Source organism: Pogonomyrmex barbatus, unplaced genomic scaffold (assembly GCF_055798465.1).
Source record: "Pogonomyrmex barbatus isolate J1 unplaced genomic scaffold, ASM5579846v1 scaffold22, whole genome shotgun sequence".
Lineage (NCBI taxonomy): Eukaryota > Metazoa > Arthropoda > Insecta > Hymenoptera > Formicidae > Pogonomyrmex > Pogonomyrmex barbatus.
In genome coordinates this window covers 2712664-2734678 of record NW_028297119.1, presented here as the reverse complement: position 1 = coordinate 2734678, position 22015 = coordinate 2712664, and the positions used below count along the sequence as shown (strand labels likewise).

Here is a 22015-nt window from a genome sequence, read left to right as displayed (position 1 = left end):
CAATTCGCAGTGCCCCCGACGGAAGAATCCTAACTTACCGTCGCCGAATCTCTGTTTAAGCGCGTGACCTGGAGCGGTAATGCGGGCCCGGATAAAGCCGGGGGAAATCGCGAACACACTTTTTCCCGGCCGCGCACGGGGGCGATAACACTCGGGGACGTTGTTAATATTTCTCACCGCCGAAATATATAAACTCTCTCGGAGTGGAGGACCGCGGCGGCGCTCCCGGGGGGGAAACGGGGGGCGTCGCCGCCGTTATCACGACTGCCCCGTGGAAAGATTCGTGCGATTGGCGAACCACCGCTGTTCCCGACGCGTACGCACTATATTTAAGGGTCGGCGATACCCATTTCTGCGTGAATCTTGATTTACGACGCCAGAAGTGAGAAGTCAGAAGGCACACTCGATCAGTTTACTCGAGTAACTTTTCGATCAACTTTTGATTTTAGTTTGATAAAACGAATTTCGAAAGTGTGTTACAAACGTACCTTTATCGCAATCGTCTATTTTAATCGTCTTATCGCGATATACGATTAAAATGTGTAAGCTAAATAAATTGTTGTATACATTATTAAAGTTACCGATGATAATATGATAAGTATAATAATATTGTATCCGATTGAAGTGATTGAGTTCATAATTGAGCTCGCTTATATATATATGCCCTGAGCACCTGTTTACATGTGTCTGTAAGACTCGTGTAAAAAATGTAAATATGTTTGCTTTATAATCTCTTCCGTTTTAGCTCCTGTCTCGAGCGTCATAATCCAAATTGCATGACGTATGTATCGCCGACCCTTAACGTTTCATTCCCATGTACACCACCGTCGTCGCCGCGCCGGCGGCGTTCCCGTTTTCTACGCGATAGGAATTACGCGATAAATTATTCCGCGCCGTACTTTGTCTTTCTTTCCCTTCCTTTTTCTTTTTTTTTTTTGCCTTCCTCTCGAATTACTGTCGTCGTTACTCAACTTGACCGCAATCGCAAATCTGAGAAATAATCAAAAAGTGCAGCGGCACGTATTTTACCTACCAGGGGCACGGCGAAGTCGCTTGCAGCGAGAGAGAATTACTCCCTGTTTTTTTGGGAAATAAACCAAAGTCGTTAGTCGTGCTACAAGCGGCCCAGAACGCAAATCCATCGGGCTAATATATGATATATCCGAGAACATGGAACTTACATGTTGCCGCTTGTGTATCCAACATTGGCATATTATAATAGAATACCAAATCTACATAACATGTGCCTGCAATGTAAATTCGATTATCATCGACTGCTCGAAAACGTTTCAATTTATTGAAGATATCGATTATCGAACCGTTACATCGAACCATTATAAATATTATGATACACATTTCTTCAAAATAAGAATTTTCCTCTCGTATTTATAATAACGATAATATTAACTGTGAAAAAGATCGGAAACAAATAATCTGTATATTAATTACATGTTTTCACGTAATTGTTATACACGTTAGTAAAATCGCTTACTTTGCAATTTTACATTTGAAACGGGAATTTTGTAGGATTGATTGAACGCGATTGATCTGTATTGTTCTTTTTTATAAAACAAACGTGTTTATTTTCATGGTTCTTTGCTGAAATGGAAAGTGGCAATTAATTTAATACGTATTTAACAGATTGTGAATATATAATGCGTGATTCGATGAGCGTATTTACAATACAATACAATACAATTAGAATTATACAGTCCTAAACGCGCAATTATAGCTAAGACGTATCCACGACCAGTAATATTCCAGCAGTGTGCTGGTCTTCGGTGTGCTCGGAAATGTGCATGAGTATATTTACAAAATTAGATACAATATTTACAAAGAGTTTACTTACGGACTAATAAGCGTTATGCGACCATTACTTCACCAAGACAGTCGTGAATCTTTAGGAACAAGCTCTCGCGAGACGTCTGTCTTTTTCTTTCTGTCATTTAACACTTGATGATTCGTTATCCACTTCATCGCGAGTGATTGACGAACAAACGACAGGAATGGCAAAGAAAGATGGCGCGTCTCGGGTCCCAAAGAAGTGTCAGATGCGCGAGGAACTTTATCTTAAGATTTTTTGAATTGTAATACAAAAGAAAATATATTTATACTATCTACACTTTAGCCGTCTTATTGGAAATAATTACGAAAATTACAAATATACGTTCACGCATATGTTTATCATGGGTCGAAGTTTACTACGTGATAATGGCTTTTTTGACATTTCGATGCCTACTCAAAATCAAACAGATAAACGAAAAAAACAATAGAGTACAATATTTATATGTACGTGTCAATTTACTTCTGTCGAACAGCGTTATTTGAGCATCGAAAAAAAAAAAAAATATAAATATTCCCAATTAAGTTGTCAAATGCATAATACGGTTACATCGCTAATAAAATAACAAAGTATCACGTATATACAATATAAAATAAATGCCTCCATCCAAGCGTATTTAAAATAAATATTTATAAAGATTTTATACTCTCTCTTTCTCTCTTACATCTTTTCTAATATCGTTACAGCTATCGTTACAATTGCTGCTCGTTGTCAAAGACAAAAATTACCGATACAATTTAATTAATATTCGCGTAAAGTAATCGCGTTGTGCATCATAACATCTGTACTACATTTGGCTATTGCCATTATCATCATTATTCACCGTTTATCATACATATCCAGATCACAAATATTGGCGAATTTACTGACGGTTATGACAATTAATGTAAATCGAAACAGGACGACTCTAAATCAAAGGACTCATATGCGAAAGGGATCAAATGGCAAAACATTTAAATTGAAGATCTATTCATCTGTAATGAAACAATCGGTAAAATTCGCTCAGCTACTTTTAACTGCGACCCAGATTTGGGCCTTGATGATTCATCATGATTTCGCGTGGGGAATAAATTAATTGACGTAGAGACGCGCGAAGGAGATTCGCAAGAAATTATAGAGCACACGATGTATACGTACATATACATACAGGTAAATTAATGTCGATTCTTAATTATATCTCACGCGATGTCTCGCTAGCTAAATCGAAGCGCAAAAAATCTAAATTCTCACCGCGATTGCGCTATTATTTACAAGATCTATACGAGGGGAAAGCGACCCTCGGAACCTACGTTCCGTGAGATTCGAAACGGTAAGTATTTGGTCGTGATTTGGAAGAACATTGCGCAACGATGTGAGAAAGAGATACCGAAAAACGAAGAACGAAGAATGACGATCGCGCGCGTCATATCCCAAGTAGTTTGAAAAAAGAAAAAGTTAAGCCGTTAAATCTATCGTCGTACATTGATAATAAGCACAAGGCATCGAATCGATTTCGTACGTATATAATATTATGCGCGCGTGTTGCGAACCGATCATGTTCGCGGCCGAGTGGTTCATTCGGGGCGATCGACCCCAAGTGGAAGAGCTAAAGCGCCTCAGTCGGGGTGACGGTCGATACATCGCGAGTACTAGGGGAAATACTGTACAAGTGTAACCGCAGTCGTCCTGAAGCGAAGGAATCTTTTTACATCTCGATCTCTCTCTCTCTCTCTCTCGACGAGAAACGTCGCTAAATACGGCTGGACGATCGTGCCCCAGCGGGTATACCGGAAGCGAGACGAAGACCGAAAGAAAAAAGGGGGGGGGAGGAGAGTCGGTCTATCTCCTGCCGGATCGAAGCACGATCGCCGCCCTTTTGCGCTAGACGAAGTAAGTACGCGGATTGCCTGGATGTGCAGGAGCGAGGGCCTCCCCGGGTGGCGCGGTAGGCACCACCGGCGGTTCCGGTATGGTGCTGTAGAGATGACTGCCTCTCGAGGACAGACTGGCCGGACGGCCGTTACCGGCGTGCAGCGCGCTGTAACCGTGCTGATGCGGGTGATGTGGATGATGCTGATGATGCTGATGCTCCGCGCCGCTGTCCTCGTCCTCGGTGCGGCTGGACGCCGAGCTGACGTAGGTAGATTGCGTGGGTGTTGGCGTGGGTGCGTGGTGCACCGGTGCGACCAAAACGCCATTAGGCTTGGTCCACACGTCCACGGCGGCGGACGGCGCCGCGGTGTATCGCGTCGGCGTGCGATTGCGGTCATTGACCTTCTTGCTGTCGCGCCGCTTGTCGACCGAGTCCGGCATGGCGAACCTCAGTTTTTCCCAGAATCTCTTTTCGCCCCAGATCACTACTGTGCACGTTTGCAGCAGCAGTTGTAACTCCGGATCTCGGGTCGGCGTCTCGGTAGCGAGTAGCACCACCACTCGACGTTTCCGTGAAGTTGGCCTGATGTTCTCCAACGCGGTTCTTAGAGCGGCACGAAACTCCGCGTGCTGCCATTCGTTTGCGAGGAACACCGGCGAGAAGATTATCACGATGCGTCTCGCGGAAGCGGCGGCAGGCGGTAACGCTTCCTGCGGCCTAGCCGGCGGCAAGTCGCGCCAATGTAGGCAGAGAGCTAGACCAGCCTGCTCTAGTTCAGCCGCGAGGAATCTGGAGACGAAATCTTCGTCACGTTCACTATAGATAATGTAACCATCGTACAATCTATCTCTCTCCTCGTCGGGCGGCGCCGCCATCTTGCCGAGTCGCAGACCGTACCGTGCGTGAGCCCAAAGTCGCACATCCTGACGGAAAACGAAGGCCAGAGCGACAAAGAGACAGATTGCGATCACAGCAACCAGAGCGCCGGCGAGCAGAGGCACAAAGTTACTACCTAGCAGCGGAATTTCCTGGATACCGCGGCTCACGGCTTCCGTGGATGGATCACCGCATCGCTCCATTGCCTGGGCAAGAGTCTCGACGCCGTCGCGGCAGTACATCTTCTCCGGGTCGCCGCGATGCTCTCCCAGCCAGGCGCGCAATCTGGCAGCGTTCCCACACTCGCAGCTCCACGCGTTGCCTTCCAACGCGACCCTGGTACCGTCACCAACGCTCGGCAGGGCCTCCCACGGTCGGAAATCAATGATACGATTGCTGTCCAGTCGCAGCACTTCGAGATTTCGCATCTTCTTGAAGGTCGTATTGCCCACGGTGGCGATCGCATTGTGATCCAGATACAATTCCGACATGCGCTCCAGTTGATCGAACTCGAAGCCCCGCAATTCTCGCAGCGCGTTATCCTCGAGATGGAGAACGCGTAAGGCACCGACACCGTTGAACGTGCGATTGTGTATCGCAACGATGCCACTGTTGTTCAGATACAGCACTTCCAGGCGACGTTTGCCTATAAAAACATGACTGCTCAGATCACCGAGCTCATTACCGTCCAGATAAATCTCCGTCGCGTCCATGGGTATTCGCTCCGGTACATGCTTGTATCCAGCGTTGGAGCAGTCGACGACGTTGCTGGACCAACTGTGATCGTGATAACATGAACAATTGTCGGGGCAGGTCATCTCGCAATCACAGGCGTCGAAGTCGCAGCAATGACAGAGAGCGAAGCAGTGCGTTTCGTATCGGCAGAGAAAGTCTTTCGACTTCAAGGACAGTAGAGAACGCCGCGGCGTGGCGCGAGCGTGTACCATGTCGCACGTGACGGTGTCGAGATCCATAACGCGCGGATACTGACGTAGCCGTGCCATCTCGTTAATCCGCGGCAACCACTCCATGGTGCAGTCACAGCGAATAGGATTGTCTCCGATGTAAAACGCGGGAAGTTCTCTATCATCCGGAACCGATTGCAGACCGAAGGCAGCGATCTCCAGTTGCCTGATCTCGTTGCCGTAGAGCACCACCTTCTCCAGATTCGGCTTTTGCGAGAACGTGCCGGCCGCGATGCTTTGTATCTTGTTGTTGTTCAGAAACAGCATCTCCACGCTGTCCGGCACGTTAAAATCCTTGATGGTGGTGAGAAGATTATAGCTGGCGTCCAGCATCTTTATTCGCAGACTGTTGTGTATCTGATAATAATTCCTCAGCTCGGTTATTTGATTGGCATGTATGTCCAACCATTCTATGCTGGATGGAAGGTAGCTGTAGTCGAACCACAGCAACTTATTATCGGACACGTTTAGCCAAACGAGAGTCGAGAGGCTTGTAAAGGCGCCTCGTATATCCGTCAATTGATTTCCATCCAGTCTTATAACTCGTAATACCGGATTATTCGAGAAAGCACTCTGTTCAACATGACGAATGAAATTGTTCGCTAGATTGAGCACTTGTAACGCTGGCAAGGTGGCAAATGCTTCGCGCGACACATTTTCCAACTTGTTGTCCACCAAACGTAATCCGTAGACCTCGTTCAAGCCTGCGAACGAGTCATTATCGATTCTCGACATTTGATTATTGCCCAGATCGAGAGTTTTGAGCGAATGTAGGACGCGAACCGCGTAAGGGACTTCCGTTAGAGCGTTTCCGCTCAGAGAGAGATCTTGGAGGCTCGTGAGATTGGTGAACACATGCCTGTGCAGGACGCGTAGTCTGTTGCTATCCAGAAAGAGTTGCCCGAGCGCGTTGAGACCGATTGTGTGCACCGGCTCGAATCTGGCGATCCTGTTGTGCGAAAGCGTTAAGGAATGCAGGCTGGTGAGCGAGGCAAAGCAGCCGTCGGCGAGCGTATCGATATTGTTGTGCTCAAGCTTCAGGATCTGCAGGCTGTCCAGACCTTTAAAGATAAATGCGTCGATCCTAGTCAAGGCGTTGAAAGACAAATCGAGGACAACGAGACGGTTGAGTTGCGAGAAGGTGTCCCTCTTCACCCAAAGGCTCGTCAGCTCGTTACTGCTCAGATCCAACTCCTGAAGTTCCTCGAGGCTGTCCAGCAACCCAGGAGCGAGCACCGTGAGGGAATTATTGCTGAGTATTAGCTCTCTTAGCTCTCTCGTTTTGGAAAACAGTTCGGGCGGCAGTGCGACGAGTCTATTGCTAGACATGTTGAGGATTCGCAGGGACGTGAGGCCGGTCAGAGCGTTGTCGCCCACGGAGGCGATCACGTTATCCTGTACCTTCAGCACGATCAGGCTGTGCAAGTTACTAAGCGCGTCGTCGGGCAAGGCACTGAGGTCGTTATTACTGATGTCGAGTATCTCGAGATTCGGCGTGCAGGCCTCGACCCAATCGGCGTAGCCCAGAGACACAATGTCTTGTAACTTGTTGCGCGTTAGATTCAAACTCACGAGATTCTGCACCGGACAGAACAGTTCCGACGGCAATGTCCAAAGGTTGTTGTCGGAAAGATCGAGATGTTGCAGATTCGTCAGACTGCGAAGCGCGTCACGATGAAGCTCCAGCGTCATGGTCGACCAATCGCTGTTATGGGTTCGCAGGGACAGACTGCGAAGATTATGTACCGGGGTGAATATGCCGCCTGGCAGGTATCGGATTTTGCAATAATCGACGCGCAGCTTCGTGAGACGCGGCAACGGCGAGAGGAAGCTGTGCGGACCGTCGAGCTGGCTTTCGAAAAATAACACATCGCTACATTCCAATCCTAGAGACGTTACGGAATCTATTTGTATCGTCGAGAGATTTCCCATTAGGTCGGGCACGTTCGCGATCGTTCTGACCTGACATGCCAGAATCTTTTCTCCGTCGTCGTCTTCCTTTCTCCACTCGCAGCCGCTCGGAGCCTGCGATAGACTCGTGATGCTGCGCCCGTGCACCGTACAATGATCCAGCATCAGAATGATGATCGCCGGCAGGACCCACGACCACGACGCTACGCGATGACTCGCTTCCATCCTGAACGACATTCCCGTAGCTGGAAGATACTCGCGCGCGGGTGCTCGAGAGAGATTAGTCGTACCGTCACGCAATCATGGCCACGGCACTCTGTGTTTTAACTCTACACTCTCGTTCCACGCCACGCCACGCCACGCCACGCCACGCCACGCCACGCCACGAGGTAGAGGGCAACAAAAAAAAATCACGTTGATTTGTATATGACGCAACACAGCCGATTCTACCGCCGATTCCTCCGCGCCGTCGGCGCGGTTCACGATTCACACTGGCACCGATGCACCGACGATCCTCGATCTCGTCGTCCGCTCGCGCGAATCGCCCGAGCACCGATCGCTCATCCCCAACGAGTGAGACGCGGAGCGATCATCGGCACAACGAACGCGGCCCGGATATCCTACTGTCGTGATAACGACGATATGATTACGTGCGACAATCCGGGTGACAACGACCGCGACCCGGGATACAACGACATTCCACCGCGGCGGTCGGAGTGCAACTGACTCCGAGACAGAGTTCACGTTCTAACGACGATCACGGTATATACCCTGCCCTAACTAGCAGCGTGCGGCTGCCTTCCCCTTCTTTCCGTACCCACCGTTCCCACCACCGTCGTTGTCGCCCCCCACCATCAGCAGGATGTATCCCTTCCATTTTCCCTCAACGTGCTACACCGGCACCGAGAGACACAGAGACACGGTGCTCGCGAGAGCTTCCTCGGCGAACGTTGAATACCACGGGCGGTATTGCTTGCCTGCCTTCTTGCCTGTTTGCCTGCCTGCCTGCCTGCCTGCCTGCCTGCCTGCCGCGAAGATGCAACAAACCAGCTGACTGACAACGCTTACTCTTCTTTCCTCTCTCTTCCTTCTTCTACTCTTCTCTCTCCTGCTCTCTTCTTACTAGGTAAACATTAAACTGGTTTCCTAGACCGGCACCGGCACACGCATTTATCAAGCGGCTTCTCTTCCGAACGAACATTTTTTTCTCTCCGTCATTTCTTCGCGCGAGAAATCTTCGAGCGCCCCTCGGGCGCCTTGTAACGTCCACGACGTCGTCTAATAGGCTAGTGAGATGTCCCACGGCGCCTGTCCGCGAACTTTTACAGGATAAACACTTCGCTTTTTCTGCCGCGATGATTTGTTACTTCGCCATTTCATGGTTTGAACTTTCAACCGGCTGTTTTTGGGCTATTCCCAAGAGGGGTATTGAAGGCAGCCGTAATGTTGCATGCCGAAAACGGATTTGTTGCATTTTCGTGGCGAACGTGAGTGGATTTCCCGCGAAAAATTTGGAAACTTGGATCCGTTCGATATAGATATTTTCAAGTTTGCGTTTGGACATACGAACTTGCATGCGTGACTTGCACTTGCATGTATTTGGATGTCAGTTATGATTAGATTGTTATATGTGGGATAATCGATAACTTCGCTTACTAAATTCGATGAATCAAACTTGCTTGATAAGCTTATTAATTAATAGATTTGATAGATAGGATTTGAATTAGAATAGTTATCGGTTAATTCTACAGAGTTAGTATTTAATTATTGTTGCATTTCCATTAAGTTTTACCTAAAATTATTTTAAAGATAATAATTTTGTGTAATTTCTCGTAATATTCTAAAAAAAAGAAATATATATTATTCGTACGTGGACTTGTGCCAGTAGCTGCCCCTAAAAATGGGTGAAACCTTTAACGCCATCTGCATTTAGAGTACTGAAATAAGCTTTTAGACGAAGGCAGTGCTTTTTACCTGTTTTATAGATTAAATATTATAGAACATAAAAAGAATTCAAATAACGTAATGGACTGTATTGAAGTATATACATATATATGTGTGTGTGTATATATATATATATATATATAAGTTTTTCCAATAGCTTGCTGATTATTTTCTATTATTTTATTTTTGTGTTTTTCAAAAATTATAGATATCTTTTTGTCGAGCTGGAGATTTTAAATATTTCATTCAAAAATCATTCTTGAATTCTAAAGTCTTATAAGATTTTATAATCATGATTGAAATTTGATTGAAATATTTTGGTTGAAATTCAGTAGTTGTGAATCACTTTCCCTTGTCGTTCAAAGAGCGTTGACAAACAAAACAAATAAAGGAAAGTCAGGCAAATGAAAACATTTGTCAAACAACTTGTTGTCGTGTAACTGTTGTGACCGCCAGAGACGCTCAAGAACTTCAACTCCAAAATTTGCGAAAGTACGAGAAAATAAAATCACAAGATGTTATGCCTACAATGTCACTCTATATATTCAACTCATTACCAGTCGCAATCATACATCATTGCTCTTTAACAGAAATAAATAACCTCGCGTTCAAAATTAAAATTATTTCATAAATTTGTGTTGTGTTGTATTCATGTGTAAATCTTTAGTGATTTTTGCGTATTTATGAATATATTTAAATATTCAAATGCGAAATCACCGATTCTTTAAATAATTTTTTTACATTTAATTTTAATGCTTATTTCGTACAACTTTTATATTTGTTAATTCTTGAATGTTTTAAATATTTTAATTTTTTACTTTTGTAATATTCATCGCATACATCTTTACATGAATTTTTAAATATTTTTAGCAAAGAGTTATAAAATAACCAGCTGTTTTTAAAAGGATATAATATTTCAAACGTGATAAATGTGGCATTGATTCTATAAATAATGTATTCTTCTCGTTCAGCAAAAGTATCCCATAAATCTCAATAAAGAGAAATTAGAGAGAAATTAGTTTTCAATATTAGATTGAAATGTATTAAATCTCATTTTATATGTATATATATATATATATATATATATATATATTCCAATTTTATCCGGATTAAAAAATCCAGTACGTTGATGCGAGGTGCCAAAGAGGAAAATCGTTATAATTAAAAGATTAATATTGCCGCGCGCACGGTATATTAATTGCATATCCCTTAACGTCTAACTTTTCCTCGAACTTATTCTGAGCGACGGCTACTCATCTGTCGCGGCAAGAGTGTATGAGATGATGAATCACACGGGTATACTAGGCGAGCGCGCGGGATTATAAATTCGAAGTCGTATCGCGCGCGAGTACTCATGGATGACGGATGGAGGCATTTATGGATTTAAACATACGGGGTTTCCACACTTCATTATGTATTTACGGCTTGTCAGCGTGATATCATTCCCCTCCCCTCCCCTCTCCCCCCCCCGTCACTCCTGCCGAGGACTAAACCACCTCGCGTCGCAATTGGAATACTTTATCAGTGTGACTAAGTGTATACGGGGCACACCCCCTGACGATTAAGCGTATCGCTCACGCTCCTATTTACGTGCGTATTTTTTCATTTAGCGTGATCCAAGGCACGGTGAGCGCCGGCCGGCCGCGGTCTTTCCGGGTTATCTGAATCTCTTTAACCGCGCCACGGTCGCGTAGGGCGGTACATACCGGATATCGACCTTTTTTTCTCTCTTTTTCTCTTTCTTCCTTTTTTTTTTTTTTTTTTTTTGGTAAAATACAATTTGCGAGATTAGAGCGCCCTGGGTAAAGTAACAACATCTATTTACTTAACGCGCTAAGCGAAATAACGTTAAAATATATAAACCCGTTACGGGGGGGGGGGGGAGGGGTGTATGCAGCGCGAACCTACGCGCGAGCAAAGAAAAATTCATAGTTATATGCGTCCTCTTGCCCACTCTTTTTCTCTCTTCTATGGGAATACCGGGGAAATAATATAGGCGATAGACGGCGAAGTCTTTCGGAGTTGTCCGCGAGAGAATGAAAGATCTAAATAACCGTGCAGCCGCTCGTTTCGTGAGGGAATCCGTGAGGGAGAGATCCTTTCTTCGTTCCAACAGCGTACTATCTGTTGAAATTTATGCCCGCGCTAGTCCCATGCAAGCGCATGTGAGGAGCGGCTAGACTCTGACTGGTCTGTTCTCTTATTTGAATAAGTATTTTTTTTTCTGCTGCCTGGTATCACGCGCGCGAGTCCGTTTCACAAGGATGAAGCATCGTTGTTAAATAACTGAAAAGTAGTATTCCGAAAAAGGTCCGCCTATAAAAGAATTTCAGTGACGAGATGGATTGCTACATAAATCATTATTCTTTATGGCTGACCGATTAAAAATGCGGCGCCGTATTATTGCCGAAAGAAAAAAAAATTTGCTAAACAGTATAAAAATAAATATTAACAATATTAAAATAAGAAAGTGTTATTAATTTGAAGAGCTAATGTTATGTTTAACCAAAAGTAAGAACAAGATCTGTCAAATCCGCTTAATATTTGAGATTTTGAACAAAGACTTTTCTCTCTGGAAATATTTTGCCTTATTCATGCGACGCTTGGAAAATGGATGACTAAATAAAAAGACAGCTTGTTCGAATCTCTACTTTCCGTTTCGGAGCATTTCTAAAGATTTTTCCGAAGCACCCTCTCGCGCAAGTCGGCCGCAGCCACCGACCTTCCGGGTGGAAAAGCGGAGGAAGAAAATAGCGCCAAAAGGAAACGCCGGTGACAAATCCCCTTGTACGGGACATGTACGGGAATTCGGAAAGAGTAGCGAACGAACGTCCGGTAAAACCGATAATCGAATCCGCGACCGAGAGAGAGAGAGAGTCGTATCTTCCTTCGCGGGAAAGCGCGGACGACATCGTTCATAGAGAGATTTCGCCGTTTCGGGCGGAACGGAATCGATCGGTCGCTCCCGTAGGTTTGTGCGGCGCGACGAAACCGCGGGCTTGATGTCGACGCACGGGAAGGTCCGTGGACGGGTCGTCCGCACTTTCACTCACAAAAGCCTAAGCTCTCTGAGGTAGGAGGTAGGAGGTCGGGACGAGATTAACGACGAAAAACTGTATCGCGTCACGAAACGCCGCGGGCATTAGCATACGGACGAAGGGCGCGCCGCGTGTTCGAGAAGGCCAGCTCGAACGGCGCACGGCGACGTGCGAGACGTACGGACGGACAGGATGGACGGGCAGACGAAGAGGTAAGTAGGTGCCACGAAGAAGTTGACGTTTCTCGTGCATGCACCGTGCATGCAGGCCGGCTGCAGGCCTCACAGGCGGAGCTTTCGCGCTGGAAAGACCGCCTGCAGACCGCCCCTGTGTGTGTTTCGTTTCATCGTCCTCGATGTGGCGTGCAAGAAGGCCTGCGAATAAACGCGCTCCCGGATGGCGGTTAACGCCGAGCACCGGTCGGCCGTGTTTAGCCGCAGCTGGATAACGTCGGCGTCTCAATGGCGAGTTCCTGGACGGGGCAGGTACGTCTCCTACGACTACGTACTCCCCGCGTGCGTGGCATTTGCGAGAGAATGTCCCGCGGCAAAATGGCAAAAGAGGTCAAAGTGATTTTTCGCAAATAGTAAATTTGTGGTGGAGAATATATGATTAGTAACGGTAAGAATTTCACACTTTTCAAGATGCGACTGGCGCAGCTCCAAAAATACCAATACAATAGAGGGAGACAGTTGGATATCCGTAAAAAGAGAGTAGTTAAAAATAGTTTAGAAAACGTAGCCAAATCTGTAGCGTGAGTATCATAATTCTGCGTCGAAAACACAACTTTGCGGACGAGATAAAAGCAGTTAATTTCATTAATTGTTTAATTATTTTTCCAAAATGATCTAGATATATTCTACTATAGGAATTTCAATCCGTGGGTATTGATTTGTCCCCTTCTAATTTAATTAATTGTTGACGCGATTACATTGTCACTATTTCGCTTTTTTTATGCTCATGCATTTACATAAATTACTCTTACACGTTAAATTATTCATAAATTATTCGTTGCCCTGAAGAAACGAATCGAATTTTAGTTTCAAGTAAAATATTTATAATTAGTTTAATTAGGGATTAGTTATTAAACATGAAGATGCGAATAAATTATTATTACTAATTGTATTCTTGATTTATGTACTGTGTAATCAATCAGTCATATCGTGCGAAAATCAGCGTAAATGCGCAATACGTATGAAATAGTTTTTGCTTGGTGGAATCGCCTAAGTCATAAATCATTTTTCAGACTTAACATTCATTTCGTTGCATAATCCATTGCTTCAGACATTATCTTGATGAAGCCCTCGTGTCTGCTTCTCTCTTGTTCTTATTATGACACTCAGACTTCACTATAGTCTTACGCAACGCGAAATATCGGCAGTCCAGACTGCGCGGAATGTTCGGTTGAGAAATCAACTGTAAATATAAGATCTCGTCTCGAGCAGACTGAAGTTATAGTCGGATATTGGTAACTGAATCTTCTCCGGCTATAATGAGGTCACAGCCACAGAACGCGAAGTACCTCGAAGGTATTATGAATTGATTTTGAAGACCGCCCACGGCGACTTCCCGCCAATCGATTGCAAGATTTGCCATGAGTTTCGGAATGTTCCGGGATATTTGAAAATTTCAGATAATCTCAGAAATTCTTGGCGTGCTCGATAAGTAAATTTCCTATCGTGGATAATCGCCAGCAGCGACTACTCCCAAGAATATCCGGTGGCTTGAAGCTAACAATTCAAGGACACGAGATATTTCTAACCTTTTGTTTTTCGTGAAATATAATTACATGCAGAGGGATTGATAATGATTAATCTTTGACATAAAAATACAAAATACACGCATGATATAAATTTATTTATTAAATCAATGATTTTCGCTCGATAATATCATATCGTAATTATCATTATTTTAATCTTCGTCATTCTTGATGACCTGAATATATCTTTGGACGCACGTGTTTCATTTTGGCTTCCCCAATAGCTTTAATACCAATTTCCGCGAACCAGCAGAGATTCCCGCTAGATATTCAGAGATACTGTGACGATGTGACGAGGCACTGCGACAAGTCGATCAGATATTCGAGAGCCTCGAAAGCCCATTGGACCCATTTCGAAGAACATACGTGCGCGAATCAGGTCGGTCATGTAATCGCGACGAAGCGCGCCTCAGAATAGGCGTTTTCATCGGTCGGGAGATTTTGGGGGACTAGCGTCGGCTAGTCCCTCTTATCCCATTGTTACGCACAATGCGACGCCTTAAATCTTCCTCGCCAATGTAGATTTGTACGTACACGCACGCGGACCTGCATTGGCGCGATCTCGAGGGGTGTATCGCGATGATGCTCTCCGCGAATCAAAACGGTCGACCGCTCCCGCGTCCCTCGAGATATCTCACGGGGTGCGGAACGATCGTTACACCCCGTCGGGAGGCCATTAATCCGACACCCGGTATGGCATCTCGCAATCCGGCTTGCTGTCGACGGCGATGTAGCATTTACCGATTCGTATCTCTTTCGCCGCCGGCCCACCGGCTATGTGACGTTTCTGCGACGCAACAGCTATGCAGGGCGTCCGAGGAATTCGACTAAATTTCTCGTTCGATATGCAAAGTCGTTGAACTTGCGTTTTTATGCGAAACACGGAATATCATAACGGCGTACATCTCGCAAGCACGCGACATATCGTTTTTCTCGTCGCGAAATAATATTTTTCTCGTCTTTGCGCAACCTTTAGGATTTCCGATTTAACCGTTTATCGCAGAAAACTTTAAGCAAAAGAATGTTACACTATAGTTGACGTAAATATATTTTCAAGCTGATTTTTCACGATAATAATAGCCTTATATTTTTAATAAGAGTATAAATAAGCGTATAATTATATAAATATATAAACAGCTAAATGTTCAAAACAATTTTTTTTTAAATACGTAAAATTGTTAACCTTTTTATATGTGATATTTTTTAAAAGCAGATATTGTAGCAATTTTTTTTTTTTTAGATATCACGTTTTACTTAGAGATTAGTTATTTGCGAGACATATTTTATGTAACTTTGAAAATTTATGTCTTATAATGTAAAGAAAAATTTGATATATTGACAAAAATGAAATCGATATCTCGCGTTTTGTAAATCGCGCGTAATTGTTGCCTGTGCAAAATGCAAATTTTCTCGATGACGCCCGAGCGAGCAAAATTACATTCCGGCGTATTGCATGCGCCATACGAATACGCACGTTCGCGATACGATAATTAAAGCAACGGCGGAATGATTATGAAAATAATTGTGACGATCCCACGGCGGGATTTTAATTAAGCTTAATCTGCAAATTCACGTTTACAATGACAAAGGCTTGTTAGTGGCCGCCTATAAAATGTATTAACGAGCTAATAATATACCGTGAAAATTGGGTCTGCGGCGTAATTAAGATAAAAAGCTCTAAATGCAGCGAAATCGATAGCGTATCACGATATTTCCCGTCAAGTACTTGCGTTATCCACTCGCGTAATAATGCGAGCATGCCCGTGATAGGGGCATTACTAAAGATGTGGTCCATTATATAAATTAAGTTTTACGATCGCCCAGATCGCTCTATCGTCGTGTGAATTTGCTCGTGATAGTTCCGCAATTAGTGTTGGGAGGGAGAGGTAAGGGCATTTTGCAAACACATCGCGTATGACGCGCGCGCGCGCGCGCGCGCGCACGTTACATACAATGGCGATTCTAGATAATTTAATTAATAAAACCGTTGGCGCGCGATATGTTTCCGGCAATGACGTACTGCTCAACCTCGACTCTTTCAGCAAAATTCCATTAATTTATAACGGCTAATTAATTACATTGACCCGTAACGAGAAATTTATAGGCGTTGTGAACTTTCAGTTTTGATGCGCTTTACGTTTTAAATTGAATTACGCGTTAATTACGAACCCGCATTATATTCAATCTCCGCTTGTCGCTTTAAACCTAAAACGGTGAACGTTGCATCTATTCGAGTGATTACTATTCGGCGTGATTAATGTCTTGCGCTCTCAGATTTTTGTATCACGTTCCATCTACGATAGTCAATATTCATCGGCGATAAAAGTCCACAATTCTCCCATTGAGCCTGATTCTGTGCGATACACGCCCCGATCCGATATCGCGCGATCCGATCCATCATGGAACGTCGGGCGATTCTGAATCGAAATCGCATTATACATACGTAGGAACGACAGTTTTGAAGTGTTCCGAAAGTGTATTCCGACCGAAAGAGAGAGAGAGAGAGAGAGAGAGAGAGAGAGAGCGAGAAAGCGTGGCGGGAAGCCGTTGTTACGCTGCGGGATACACCGATATCCCGCAGTTCTTTAAAGCGAAACTCACCGACAACATGGTGGCAGCGGGGAACGTGTCAAAGTAACTTGCACGTCGAGCTCCCGTTGTCTCCGCTGTGCTTTCTCGTCCCGCTTCCGGCCGACGTGCAACCACGTCGAGAGTTTTAAGGGCGGCTCTCCAAAAATGTCGTTCCCCTTTAGGGGGAGGGTACGCGAACTACCTGCCCCCCCTCCTACCTGCCCCTCGCGCCGTCTGCCGCAGCGACTTCTCCTTCTTCGCGGGGCCCGTCCTCGCGGTTAATGCGCCACACGTGTGTGAACGCTATTGCATTCTCCGGAATACATTACCATCTTTTTTATCGCGCCCACGCCCGACGCGCTCGGATCCTATCCCATCGCGCCGCCGGAATATTGCAATATGGCTTGGCACGGCGCGGCGTCGCCCTGCCGTCGATAACAAAGCCGAATTTAGAAGGATACCACCCGGCCGGATATGAGCGCGCACGTGTTTACCTGGCGGATCGATTCTCGCCCGTTTATATCCGTGGCAGCAGTTATAAACTCGATGGAATGCGGCTATTTTCGGCGCGGACGCTGGCCAAAGACGACGGCCGATTGTTGCGCGCGGAAATGCACTTTCACCCCGGAGATATGGACCATCGTCCAATCGCCTTCAGGAATACATTACCATTTTTTCCGCCCGAGATCGGATTGGCGCTTAATCGATTTTCCTGTCCGCCCGTCCGCCCATGGCCGCAATATCATCCGACCCGTAAAAAAATCGAGGTCCGAGAAAAGTTATGACGTACGAGTCTCAAAAATAGACGATAATTGCGATTTTATTATTTACTCCAATTAATCCTTTTGGGAGAATAATAAAGTAGAATGAAAACAGAATGATATTAAAACAGAAATATAAATTCATATTGAAATTATTATGTAGAAAGTAGTGTCTGTAATTAATTTCTAACGGCTTTAGATTAAAAATATGTAAAAAAACGAAGGCATCGAAATGTTAGGGAAAATTATTTACAAATATTTTTGAAAGAATATATGTGTGCAATTTTTCATTATATATACTAGTTACATTTGAATATGTCATTAAATTGATTTATACCGAACGATGAAGTCTGCTGGATCGTGTGTACTTACAATTTCGAGTCCCGTGTATCGTTTCGACTACACGCCAAGAGTTTGCCTCCTAGGCGCATGGCGACATGTATCTAGCATCAACATTCCGGAACTACGTCCCATGAAAGTTAATGGCCGTAATGGAGGACGCGCGGTGATTGTGAAATAAATTTTACGTTTCTCTCTCTCTCTCTCTCTCTCTCTTTTTTTTTTTTTTTTTTTTAACGACTTCCACCGTGTACAACGAAAGTCCTCGCGGTGACCGATTGATACTCGCGACGGCAGTGACTAGTAGTCAAAATGATCGATCTGCGTTTTTACCGAACGCCATAAGAAAGCTTACGTTCGACGCGACAGAGGGATAAAAATCTCAGTTTCGATGCGCGAAAGTATTGTTTAATCGTCCGCGCGATAAAATTTCTCAATTGCACGTCGCAAAACTTTAAGATCCGCGTAGCTGTAAATTTATCTTTCCCGTGGACATCCCTCGTGTTTCCCATGCGCGATAAAAATGTACGATTATCGCGGAGGCGATAAGACCGCATTACGGACAAATTACCAGTCTCGCCAACGCGTTCGTCGCGTTCGCCTTTTTCCGTAAGCAACGCGGTAACATCTTTATAGACGCCTGCGATTCATCGATCACGATCAAGTTAGGCAGGCTACTCTTTCACGTAAAGTCCGTCGATTGCCGTGTAAACTCATTACACTTCGATCGGAAACGCCGGAATGATTAAAGGATAGCTTTACCTGAGGCGTCCGGGAAGACAAATCGAATTCAATCGACCGTCGGTCGATAGTCGTTAATCATCGAAACTGCCACAGTCATCTCCGTCATTATCACCGGACGCTGTCTGCCTCGAATGGACCGGATAGACTCGTCGATTTTGAACACTGCATTCTGCCGAATTCAATATTCGGCCGTGAGTTCAATCAAGCCCGTAAAGGCGCTCGTCAAGATTCCCGTCATTATGCGTCTTATTCAGGCGCACTGGCGTCCGCAATCATCAGGCATTTTTAATATTCAATGACACCTCGCGTGAATGAAATTTGAAAATAAGCCGCGCGCTCAACTGGATCTTTTAACTATTCAGCGTGATTTCCGTTTATATCTATCTGGGTGGCTATTATCTTTTGTTGGTTTTTCGTTAAAATTGAGCAAAATGCACACAATTATCGATGATTTTGAAAATCATTATAATTACAAATGGCTGTTGTGTTCTATTGTTTCCTTTTAAAAATTTAAAAAATTACTTGTTATTTATCAACATAAGGCTAATTTGTAAGTAACTAATTTTTAATCGGTCTCGTAAACTCAAACAATCGATAAATTGCCTGGTAGTCTACGTAAAACTATTGCGGTTTACTTTATACTTCATGCCTTAATTGCCTAAAAGGAAACGTCTCCTAAGTTAAGCGATGGGAAGCGGAAGACGGGCAATTTAAATATGCAGCGCATTTATTTTCCGGAAATTTCTGGGACGCAGCGAAAATCCATTATCGAAGTGAGGCAAGTTTTATCGAAGTACGAGCACTTCACCGAGTTCTGTCCCACTTTGGGCGAAGGGCGTCGGGGAGAATCCGCGCGTCTTTGGCTCCTCGCCAAGGCGGCGGTATCTTTGAGACGACTAGCATAGGGAGGGAGGGAGGAAGGGAGGGAGGGAGGAAGCGTATGTACGCGGGTATATATATATTTACTAATCAAGAAAATGATCAAATTTTCTCATATTGGCAAGGATTGCGCGAGTTTTCGTGCTACTAACGCCAGACTGGAGTAATTTACATTACTCCGCCGCGATGCGCGATGTTAGAAACGGCGGAACGGGCGGAGCGGCCGCGGCGGAAAACCATCGCGTTTCTCCATCGCGGAAATTTCTGAGCCGGCGAGCGCGAAAGCGGGTCGTGTGACAAATGACAATAACGACACCGACAAAGAAAGCACGTGAGTGCATATGGCGGTCTCCCGTGTTTATTCTCCGGTGGTGATAGCGCGCTGTCTCGTATAAAAAGCGAACGAGACGATCCGTGCACTTGCACTGTTTACGTGTGCACGTGTGCGTATGCGTATGCGTATGCGTGTGTGCCGTTAATAATATCCAGTGCGGTACAATGGCCACCATGTGGCAGGTTGTTTCGCGGTAGACTGAATGAAGCTGATTAAATTGAAGGGTCGTGGAAAAAAAGGGAGCCACCGTGGCGAGGCGTGCTTGAGCTATGAAGGGTTGGTACTTGCTTAATGTTTGTGTGCGCACCGCATGCAGCCAGGACCGTATCGTCGGCCTTATGCCACCTACGGAAATTAGCCGAACATTTGTCCGCTCTTTTGTATTCATATCGTGTCATCGGGATATCTAATCGGCGATCGGCAGACTGAACTCGTTGCTCGTTACCAAAATTGCCCCGATCAGCGCTGTTATGCACTTAATTTCTAAAATATTCGCAAATCTCCCGGTTAGTACGATGATTAGTACGATTAAATCACATAATTCAAACAAGCGAGCGCGCAGCGTAATCTCATTCGCGTGTATCGCACAAACCGCGATGTAATACCATATATACATTTGTTATTTATTATTTCACCATTACACAACTTCATTATTACAATATCGGCGCTCATTAGCATCACGCTACATATTCCGCGAATTTTGCAAGAATCTCATACGCGCTGGATAATGCAGATACCCCGCGGACAAGCCCGCGTATTGTCGGGATGGGTCACGGGGGCGCGAGTATCATCACACGTCACGGGGTCATTACTCTTTCATTACGCGGAGATTAACTGCAACACTGTCACGGAGCCGTCATCCGCGTGTTACATCACCTAATTGCATCTTTTTCGGGACAAAGGACACACTGTTCCGGTGTATGGAGACGAATCGTTCGCCGTTACTTGTCTGCCGGCGCAATAATTCATTATCGCGGCGCGGTATGTCTCTTCGGTAAGTAGACCGAGTGATTCAGCTCACATATGGTGAGAACATCCCAAAGATAAAGACTCGTCCCGCGGAATGCCCATTGTGAGTGTTCTTTTGACGATAGAGGAAGGAATTGGGGACTCGGCCGGGCCCGGCCGTCGTGTAGCGCGTCGCGTCGCGTCGTCACGACTCGTTTGCCACGAATGTCGGGGTCCAAATGTTCCCGCGTGACAAAACGCGTGGACTTTCTTAAGTCCGCGCGTTTTGTCACGCTTCATACGTATCTCCCACGAACAAAGGAGCGAGAGGAGCCGCGGAATATGCCCGCCATCCACGCGTGTGGCGACTCTTATTGAGGAAACACTTTCACGTTCGTCACACTGCGCGCTCACGAACGTCTGTGCCTAAATAAAGGGAAGAACCTCCTTAGAGAGAGAGAGAGAGGGGGGGGGAGGGGAACAAATATTTTAGTCTAATTCAAGCTGATTTTCCGGTTGGCTCCGCGAGTTCCCCACTGAGCGGGACGACGTTTCATACTTTTCGACCGCGTCGCATCGGAATTTCAAATTGAATTTTCTCGCGCATCGAGTAAGTCGACAATACGACGCGAACGAACGTTAGATATCTGGCTCGCAGGATTTTTGGATTTGACAGCAAGTCCGCTACATCCCTGATGTCGGTGCTCGTCGCTCACGGTGATCGTGAGCGTTTAAAGGACAGGACAAGGGGTACAAAGGGCGGCAGATGGGGCAGCATCGTTTGTGCGCGTCAGTATGTCAGATGTTCATGCAGATGAGAGCTTATGAGAGGCCGCTTTTAATGCGACTAATACTCTCGGCAAACGCTGCAAAGCGTTTAGCGGAGTGGTTTAGCATCGAGGATCGATTCGCGATTGTCGCGCCGGAGAAGTAGCCGTGCCAAAGGACGCTTAACGGCGCGTACAATACCGCGACAAACCCCTCGAAGGCAATTAAGCGGCTCGTCGTTCATTAATACCTTGGGCGTTGCGGCGATGCATCGCCAGTTATCGAGCCAGTGTTCGAGCATGAGTCCGCAAAAACGGGAGCCCAGGACGCGTACTTAGCATACCAGCGCATCGGAGATCGTAATCTGACACGAGCGAATCGGCGAGCGATCGAAAAGTAATTTCACGATTATTAAATCCGCAGTAGCCCCCAAGGGGCCGGGCAGAGATTACTTCTCATTAATAGTAATTAAGATGTAGTGCG

The 22015-nt window shown here is 45.5% G+C and overlaps 1 protein-coding gene and 1 long non-coding RNA gene across 2 annotated transcripts in view; one reads left to right on the top strand and one right to left on the bottom strand.

Moving 5' to 3' along the window:
- The window catches only part of LOC112552858 (uncharacterized), a 150853-nt gene that overhangs the window by 108204 nt on the left and 20634 nt on the right, over nucleotides 1–22015 (top strand). The gene's annotated exons all lie outside the window — the stretch shown is intronic.
- On the bottom strand, nucleotides 1554–8614 carry LOC105430572 (toll-like receptor Tollo). Its single transcript, XM_011644191.2, has one exon. It carries the CDS (start codon nucleotides 7682–7684, stop codon nucleotides 3704–3706), a length of 3981 nt encoding a protein of 1326 aa, XP_011642493.2. The 5' UTR covers nucleotides 7685–8614; the 3' UTR covers nucleotides 1554–3703.

What these genes read in the sequence shown, in the direction of transcription:
- LOC105430572 (XM_011644191.2), bottom strand. Translation starts at nt 7,684, where the DNA reads ATGTCGTTCAGGATGGAAGCGAGTCATCGCGTAGCGTCGTGGTCGTGG.